This window comes from Epinephelus lanceolatus, chromosome 15 (assembly GCF_041903045.1).
Source record: "Epinephelus lanceolatus isolate andai-2023 chromosome 15, ASM4190304v1, whole genome shotgun sequence".
NCBI lineage: Eukaryota > Metazoa > Chordata > Actinopteri > Perciformes > Serranidae > Epinephelus > Epinephelus lanceolatus.
In genome coordinates this window covers 30,907,176-30,916,678 of record NC_135748.1, presented here as the reverse complement: position 1 = coordinate 30,916,678, position 9,503 = coordinate 30,907,176, and the positions used below count along the sequence as shown (strand labels likewise).

The 9,503-nt window shown below is 42.3% G+C and overlaps 1 protein-coding gene across 1 annotated transcript in view; it reads right to left on the bottom strand.

Moving 5' to 3' along the window:
* Positions 1 to 1,731: 1,731 nt before the first annotated feature.
* stag1a (STAG1 cohesin complex component a) overlaps positions 1,732 to 9,503 on the bottom strand; it is a 64,318-nt gene continuing 56,546 nt past the window's right edge. The window contains exons 21-32 of the mRNA XM_033613397.2: positions 7,264 to 7,356; positions 6,987 to 7,161; positions 6,676 to 6,815; positions 6,415 to 6,516; positions 6,154 to 6,302; positions 5,826 to 5,954; positions 5,516 to 5,718; positions 5,216 to 5,384; positions 4,900 to 5,016; positions 4,668 to 4,782; positions 3,595 to 3,675; positions 1,732 to 3,364 (exon numbers count right to left, since the gene is read on the bottom strand). Coding sequence (XP_033469288.1) covers positions 3,341 to 3,364; positions 3,595 to 3,675; positions 4,668 to 4,782; positions 4,900 to 5,016; positions 5,216 to 5,384; positions 5,516 to 5,718; positions 5,826 to 5,954; positions 6,154 to 6,302; positions 6,415 to 6,516; positions 6,676 to 6,815; positions 6,987 to 7,161; positions 7,264 to 7,356 — 1,497 coding nt within the window. The 3' untranslated portion in view covers positions 1,732 to 3,340. The remainder of the gene's footprint in view (positions 3,365 to 3,594; positions 3,676 to 4,667; positions 4,783 to 4,899; positions 5,017 to 5,215; positions 5,385 to 5,515; positions 5,719 to 5,825; positions 5,955 to 6,153; positions 6,303 to 6,414; positions 6,517 to 6,675; positions 6,816 to 6,986; positions 7,162 to 7,263; positions 7,357 to 9,503) is intronic.

Genomic DNA, 9,503 nt, shown 5'->3' with positions numbered 1-9,503 from the left:
CCCTGTGTACACCTGACCAGTGTGGGGTTGCTGAAACTGGCCCCCAGGCTCCTGTCATTTTGCAAAAGTGGCCCCTGGGCAAAGCAAGTTGAGTATCCCTGCAATAGGCCCTTTCCACAGCAGACATTTTGACTCATCCTAGTAGAAAAAGCACAGGTGTTATTAATAACACTAATGAAGGCTCTGTTGTATTCAAATGCTCAGTGAGATTGATAGTGAACAAGCATGCAGGATACAAGGGCCCTGAAATCAAAGCAGCTGAATGGAATTCAGCCATCACTGATTTCATTATTTACACCTGTGTTGTTCCTACTGTGACATGTCAAAATGTTCTCTGTGAAAAAGGCCAGCTGATTACAGTACATATTTTTTTCAAATGGTGGTCCTTTACCTTTCGATGGCATCCTCTCTACTACCTACACCTTCTGGCGCCCTCACTCGGACCACACCTGTCTTCATTATGATCCCAACTACACACCTGTTAAGTTTGGTGACTGCACCTAGCATGCTATGCTAACTGCTATCTCGTTTACAAATTTTGTCTGCAGACAAACATAAACTCCTGACAAAACATTTCGCGAAATATTAAAACAAAATGAATGAAAAATATATTTCAAAAGTTACGAACTGTTAACACGCTTAACTGCTTTCTTGCCGAGACGTAGTAGCGAGCGTTAGATGAGAACCTTAAGCTAATACCACTTGTATCTGAATGCTAACTATGCTACAGCTAGTTAGCTTAGCATAAATACTGGAAACTGGGGGGAAGTTAGCCTGCCTCTGACCAAAGTTAACAAAATACACCTACCAGGACTTCTGTAGTGAAGCGCCCGACAGGAAGGTGTCATGGCGGAAAAAAACAAAACGACTCATGCTCTCAATTTAACCTCTGGGTCACTCGTCGTGGGGTTGCTAGGCAACCACTGTCGACTCCAGGAAGTGACTGCGCCTTATTACGTTACTGTGAGAAAAATAGAAATTTGACGACTCATTCTAAATCAACTTAAACTACAAGATATTTTATGATTAGCAACAACATAACTTTTTATATTATAGACTGTAAAATATTCTTATATAAAAATAAAGAGGAAAAAAAGCTATGTGGACACAGGCCCTTCACTCGTTTCCTTGTAGGCAGTAAACGCATCATGGTCTTCATCAGCAGTAGTTTGCTGGGATACCAGCGGCCATTTCAACTGTTCAGCCCAATTTTTAAAAGGTCCAGTGTGTATGATATAGGGGGGCAATTGGCAGAAATTTAATGTAATATAATAAGTATGTTTTCTTTAGTATGTAATAATCTGAAAATACGAGTTATTGTGTTTTTGTTACCTAAGAATAAACCATTTATATTTACATAGGAAGCATTTCCTTGTCTATTGAGTTTGCCATGTTGCAATGCCATGTTTCTATAGTGGCCCAGATTGGACAAAACAAATAGTGGCTCCAGATAGGGCCCTTTGCGTTTTCAAAAGTTCCTTCCTCTTGATGAATTTTGTCTTACCTTTGGAAGTGCCTAGACTGCCTTAATGTTTAAAGCGAACCTTGAGTTGAAATTGTTTTGTCAGCCACAACAACAGCTGTTCACAAGGTCAAAAGTGATTTGTCCTGCATTACAGTTATAATCTACTTTAAAAACTATGGCAAAGCTGGAAGTTGGATTTGCTAACAGTTGTTTTTATCTATAATGAGGTTGTAAAACAAAGTCACACACAAATGCTGGTCCATAAATCGATTACAGATTTTATTTTATTAGAAAGAATTTAGGTTCACAGAAAAAAACAGGCTTTTAGAGCATTTTAGGGCAACTGATGTCAACTGCACTGCAGAAAAGATCCAATTGTCTCTGATATTTACAGGACGACTGCCAAGCCAGCCAAGGGAAAGGTAAATGATTGATAAACCGACGGTGGGTGAACAACGATATGGCTGGAAACATTCAAAACACATTCAAACAAATCTGTCAGACATAGAAATCCGTCACTGTACTGGATCTGAACGATGATAACGAATCTGCGACTTCTTGGATCAGTAAACACTGACGGCGGGTGTGAAAACTTAATCTAAACCGTAAAATGAACGAACCTAAGATAATCTGCTGTAATACTGAACTGTGAAACGATTACAATCAGACCATACAGCGCTTAAAAACTGGTTTTCCACAGCAACAATCTGAGCTTGGTAACCGTTAGATATGAGTTACAAGTGTAGGGGGGAGGGGCTGGAATATACTGTAAGTATGTAGGCCACAATTTGGCAACAAACAAGATACATATTCAAGAAAAGGCTGTACAAACATCAGACAAAAACAAAAACACACTTGATTTAAAACTTTAGTACTAAAGCTACAGAATTCAAAATATGTTTATTGTCTTTTTTTTAAAACTTTTTAACTTCAAAACCCCGTTATTCAAGGGTGTGTGTTTGTGTGTGTGTGTTCCGAGAGATCTGAGAGGGTGGAGGCTTCTTTCCGAGGTCGGTTGGGGGAGGGAGGTGGCTTCGCCGCCAAATGACAACACTTTTTCGCTTTGACATAACACACACACACACAAGACAGTTACATCACTTCTGCCAAGTCACTCTACAGCTGTTGACCTCAGTGTGCATGTGCGACTACTCGACCATCATCACCACCAACACTTTACACACACACACATCACACACCAGCACCACCACATACACGGACTCAGATGGCGAACAGAGAGAGGAGGGGGGGGTCGGTGGGTGGTAATAAGAGCAAAGATATAGAACACTTAGTATTGAGATCCTCTCTATGCTGGACTGAACCAACAGATCGAAGTGCGACACCAAAAGAAGGGGGGGCTGTACAGAGTGTTACGCTGCTCTGTGCTGCTGATCGGGAGCAAACAACTGTACATCTGTGTTAACAGGGAACCGTAAAAACTGTGAGTGCTCGTCGGCCGGCTGCAGGATTACTTAGCCAGAGCGCCATCAGAGCTACCGCTAACAAGAGCTAAACCGACAGGCTGGAAAGGAGGAGGAGGAAGAGGAGGAAGATTTGGAGCAAGATGAAGCTCTTGAATAATCCGGACTAGATTCTGGAGAATGTTCTGGATCCTCCGGCCCACCTGAAAGAACAGAGCCGATCCTCGCTTCACACTTCCAGGTGAGATCCAGCCGATGCGGGATCTGTCAGCAGATCCTCTTGACAAACATCCTTCCACCGTGTCTTATAGAAAGAGAAAAGTACTTCAACAATGTTTTTTTTCTTCTTCTTAAGAGTGTGATTGGCAGGTTATCTGGGTGAGACGTCCCAAACCCCCCCTTCTGTTTACTCCTGATGTGGATCCTGGTCTCAGGATCGTTGCCTCTTCCCAGATCAGAACATGGGCATGCTGAAACCCTGGAACGATAGAGAGGAGAACGACAGTCAGACAATCTATCCAAAAGTTATTTTCATTATCATTTATTCCTCTATTTATCATAGCCCAAAGTTTTGTTTAAAAATATTCCGTTTACTATCAGAGACGATAAAATAAAATTTACAAACTGCAAATGCCCACATTTTAGAAGCTGGAAGCAAGCTCTACTTAGTTTTTTGATTCAAATGTCAAAGTGTAAAGTTTTACTCACCGACTCGTCCTCAATCATCGCTGCAGAGTCAAAGAAGTCTGGTCTTAATTCTGCTCGTTCACGTCTGTTCCTCGATGGCGGCTGGGAAGGAAAAAAAGCCGAAATTAAGACACTTAATCAAGAAAATATCGGATTTTTAAAGCAACAGTACACAAGATTAAGTATTTTAGAGATTTGGCACCCCTACATTTTTGGAGTGGTACACCACCGTCCTAATACACACTACGCCTGTCCTGATGTCAGCTGTCTCGACAGCCAACGGGAAAACAAGGACAGCAAAGTCCCTAACAATGTTATTTATATAAGATTGTGACGTTGGGTGTAACCTTATCTTCTCAGGGACAGCTGTACATGCACATTTGTTAACAAGCCGGAGGATTTGGAACAGGCATATACGACATCAGAAATTTTATACACACATGATTCTGCATAGTTTTATTTATTGTGGCACTGGAAATGAAAACATAACAAAAAAGAATGACAAAGTTTTTTTTTAGCCAATATACATAGCTTGCGTCTGGTAAGAGTTTTGGCATCTGGAAAAACTACAAAACTCTGTGGGACATTGCATTTGCTTGTAAGTTAACTCTTGTCCAGCCTCATGCTTAGTCCTACTCTTTTCTTTTCTTGTTTCCTCCCAAGGTCTTTTTCAGTCTCTTCACCTCTGCCATTATTACAGTACTGAAAATATTGAGCTAGCTTCTTCTTGTTTTAATCTTAAATTAACATTCTCAACACACATGATATCAAAAGAAAACATCAGAATCATGCAAATAAAGATGAAGGATTGAGAAAGCAAAACAAACAGCAGTGCAGAACTGCCGAGCTAGCTAGTGCTGTACAGTCTTCTCCCAGTGGATCCAACCCGCTCACCAACGTTACACTGTGGTAGAAAAGATGTTCGGGGTGCAGTGTGTGCATGACAGAGGCGCCACTCTCCTTATTTCAAGTCAGTGTACCATTGAAATAATTTTAAAGCTGTTATTTGGAGGTTAAAAAGTTGCAGGTATTTTAATTATTTATCTTTATTTTGGAGTTTCACAAATGCGGTGAGAGAAAGCGACATTACTCACCAGGTCGATCACCATAGTGTCTTCAAACTCCTCGTTCATGTCCTCCAGTTGGCCCCGCGATGACATCATCACATCCTCGAAGATGGGCTCTGCGTCATCCTCCATCAACCCACGTCTGATGGGAAATGTCATTAAGAGGAAGACTAATTATCTTTTGTTCTTTTTTGTCCTGGCTCTCTAAAAAGGATCGACAAGAAACATGGTGGAGGTAAGAAGCCGGGTTTCCACTTACACAGTCTGCCGGACGCCCTGATTGCTGCGTGACTTGATGTAGTTCATGCCCGTCCGGTCCTTCCTGTTCACCTCCTCCATCTTTTGCTGGCCGAGCCACGACATCTGCATCTGAGGACTGAGGAGAAACAGAGAGGATCAACAGACTTTACTTTGATTACACTTATGAGGACTTGCTATAGCTAAAATGCTGAGTCCGTCTCTCAATGAAAAACAAAAATCAGCTGTGACAGATTTCTGAACTAGTTACTTATCAATTCACAAACTATTTCATGTTGATGTAAGTGTGTGTGTGTTTTAATCGTGTATACACTTACTTGTGTACGAAGTCATTTTCTGACCCGGGTTCTGAGTCGGGGTCGGGCATGTGTTCTGCTGGTCTGTTCTCTCTGAGGACTGTTGAGGTGAGCTGAGGAGTCTGCAGTGCTCCCGGTGTCTGAAGTGTGTCATTACGCAACATCCACGAGCCCTCCACACTACTCTCTTCTGAAAAATAACACACACGGAGAGTTCAGGTCATCAGAAACAAAAACAGCAGGTCACCATTAACATGTCTCTTTTCTTGGTACAGATTAATAAACGTAAAACCAAGTAGCCCTCACGGCCTGCCTCCTCACCCTCGATGCGTTTCTTGTGTATCGGCGGTCGTCCCTTCTTGCTGCGGACTGAGGCAGCCTTGCTGCTGGAGCCTGACGTGACAGACATGTGGTCCTCGTCTCCTCCCGTCAGCAGGCTGTTCCTGTAGGAGATGAGTGGCAGCCACACGTCCTCTCGACGTTCCGACATGGACTCTGACATGAACTTCTCCAGGTACGAGTGGCTGAGGAGACATGCATTTATTTATGAATTACATTCTGAAAGTTTTGCGTGACAGTTTGAGGTTTGAATTACAATGGGGAAAAATAAAAAATGAGAGGAAGTACTTACACCGTCTTTTTGTCTTGGCGAATTAGTTTGGAGGAGAATTCACTCAGAACCTCCAGGAAGGCCAGGTTGATGGGAGGAAACTCAGGCCCTCGAGGATTCTGGTACTTAAATGCAAACTCTATTCCATCCCTGTGACGAGACACAGAGTGAGACAGAGACAGAGGTAGAAAGTAGAATTAAAATGCAGCAATGTCATCTGCAAACTTTCAAACCCCCTCATGATCCTTTAACTCATTTAACGTGACTAAAGCATTCTCAACGTCCTCCTTGTCTGATTACAGCTGTGAGTCCTGACTAGCGCCCCCTGGAGAACACAGCATAGTCTTACTTGTGCAGCGTGGCAACAGCCTCTCTGGTCTTGATCTGATCCAGGCCGAAGGTGAGGGCGAAGCGTCGGGCCAGCTCCTTGATGCCACTGACATGAGACGATGTTCGGTCCAGGTTGGGCCCCTGGTCCTGCAGCAGCTCGTTGAACAGCTGCAACACACAAGTGGACAAAGCGTTTGTGGATGTGCACAGAGGAGCTCTCGTAACTTCAAGAATGCAATGTTTGAAGCCAGGGAGCTGCTTTGCTTTATCAACGTCTCACCTGCTGCAAGCTGAGAATGAGCGTCTTGGCGCAGAGGATCTTGTCCGTCTGTCTGGTTTTACTCAGAGTCTCCTTGATGATGTCGCCATAGTCATTATAATACTGAGGCAGAGAAACAAGACAGTTAAAAAAATGCGAGATGCCACAGTTTAGCACATGTATTATTATATCATTGTCACATTTACATCGACAAAAACAATCAAAACCAGAATTTATGTGAAGGAAATTTGCTACGTCTGTCGAGTACAGACAAACAGTCACCTTCATGTAGTGTTTGAAGATGTCTGCAGCAGCGGGCATGTCGACAATGTCGTAGATGATGAGTTTGCAGAAAGCCGCGAGCAGATTTCTCCTTTTGTGGAGAGCCTCGATCTTGTTGGCCTCGTCCTCCTCGTCTCCCTCTGCAGGCGGACGAGGAAATACAGAGGAGGAGAAAAGAAGAAAAGAAAAATATGAAATGAATGGGGGCATTTTGTTGTTGTTTTTTCAAGCTGTCTTCAAGCTTGTCTCACTCTAAATTAGATAAAACAATGTGCTTGGACCCAAAACAGTGCCCTGTAAAAAGTTCTCACCCATGCTCTGGCTTTCATCGTCCTGGTCGATGAAGACGTGGTCCAGGACGAAGTTGAGCAGCTCGTTCTGCAGGGTGCTGTCTGGGTTGAAGACCAGCGGCTGGAGGCCCTCCCTGCCGCCAGAGACCAGCTGGTGACTGAAGATCATCAGCAGGTCGCAGAGAAGCATGAACGCCTGAGCAAGAGGCACAAATAAGGAGTTATGAGATTTGAGATTTGATGAAAAAATGCTGCCAGTTTACTGTCAGCGACTGCGGCACCAGGTGTGTGTTGTTACCTGTTCTTTCACCGGTGTGTTGACGTTGGACAGGCACTGCTGGCACACAGCCAGGAAAGACTTCACCACTCTCCTGAGCGCCACCAGGTCATCCTGCGCGCACACACACACACACACACACACACACACACACACACACCCCCCATTAGCCAAGCACAAATAATGAGCACTTTAATGGAAATCGATATTAAACAGCAGTATCAGTCAGGCTGCAGCAATGAAGTGATCAAACTTTAATGGTTCCAATAAATCACTGAGCGACTTCACTGCGGCGGAAGAATCAATACACACTGTGTTGATACTGGTTGAGTGTGTCAGAGGGCTCAGAGAGTTAATGATAATACAGTTTGATTTATCTTATTATTCCTGACACACTGTCAGCCCGGGGAATTTGATATCATATATCCTGCATAATTTAAATGTTAACGGTCAAGAGGGATGCCTTTATAATTCACTGTACATCAGCAAAAATGCTATTAAAAGACACACACCATAGTATCTATTTCTGTACCACCAAGATAGTAAACAGACTTCTCATCGATTTCATAAACATGTTGTAACTACAGGTGTCAGTTGGATGTTAAACTAATGTTGAAGCTGTAGGACTATAAGTTCAAATCTTTTTAAAAAGCGGATCCCATAGACAAATACTCAATTTTGATGGTTTATTAATCATTTAAGTTATTTTTTAATCAAAAATCCCCCAAAATTTAGAAGTCCCAGCTTCTCAAATGTTTTTTTTAAGCCTGTTTGACAATAACTGGGTACATTTGGGTCTGATCTACTCAGACTGTTTGAGTATAGGCCTTTTGCACTGAGCAGTATTACCTAGAGACTCCACGAAATTTAGAAATGACCCTATTTTGTCTGGGTTTTGTGCGGCGTATTCACATAAAGATAAGGAAGTCTGTATTTTACTCTGAGTTACTGACATTATCCCCAGACAGTCATTTGTAACTCCACTCTACACAACACAGGGACACCCTTCAGCACCAGTTGCGGTGACGTAAAGATTTAACCTAAATCAATTCTGCCGCATGTCATCCATCTCATCATCTTTCGAGATTTCGCTCTTCTGATGGATTTAAGCTCGTGCTTTCTGCAAATGGGTCCCCGTACTGTGTCGCAAGATGAGCCTCCTGCACTCAAAACGCTGTCAACCAAAATGCATTTTTCCATCTTAGAAACACTGCCTGTGTGCAACCTCTTTTATCTAAAGAAGGCACCAAAAAACTTTTTTTTTAAAGATATTTTTAGGGCATTTTTTCCCTTTAATCGACAGGACAGTGAAGCGTCAAAGGGGGAGAGAGAGAGGGAGAGACATGCAGCAAAGGGCCACAGGCTGCACTCGAACCTGGGCCACTGCGGCAACAGCCTTGTATATGGGGCGCCTGCTCTACCAATAAGCCATCGACGCCCCAAAACCTTCTTGCAACCTTGCATCTTTTTAAACTTGCATTTTTGTAGCTTTTATTTAATTAATTGGTATCAAACCTAATTCGTACTTTATGTGTCCGTGTGAGTGTGTGATTGAATCTTATTTACTCTTTCTTATCCAGTCTTTTATGTGTATTTTCTCATTTTATTATGTAAAGCACTTGGAGCTGCACTTGCTGTCTGAACTGTGCTAAACAAATTAAGTTATTATTATTATAATCATTATTAAGCTTTCATTTATAATTGCCAACGCAGGATCCATAATTCTTGACCAGGAAAAAGGGCAAGGGGACAACTAAAAACTTTGCAAAGAATAAATTAATAAATACAACCTGAATCACTGAGATGCTGCTGTGCATTGTGACTATTATGACCTCTGTGTTTAGTGAAATATGGCAGGTAATTTATGGTAGAATTTTTACTTGACAAAGCAGACACAGCAGATTCACATGAGATTAAGATCACAGACAACTGCTGCAACTATTATAAATTAGTGGATGTCCCCAGGTAATATTAGTCCCATGCTAACAGGGCTTATGTCAATTTAGACTGTGTATGTACGCTGACTGAAAGTAGAGTTAGATTCAGTGTATGTATCTGCATAATTAGTCAATAAAGATGATTCTGATCGTGGGCGTTTTCCCCTACTGTATTGTCTTAATGCCTTTTTATGTCTTCTGTAAAAAGGCCCTCTGATTTGCCTTGTTGTGGAAAGGTGGTTTACGATTAAACCTGCCTTGGGATTACAGACTAAACTAGACTTTAATTGCAGCTCTAGTTAATAATGAAGAATTAAGTGCCAT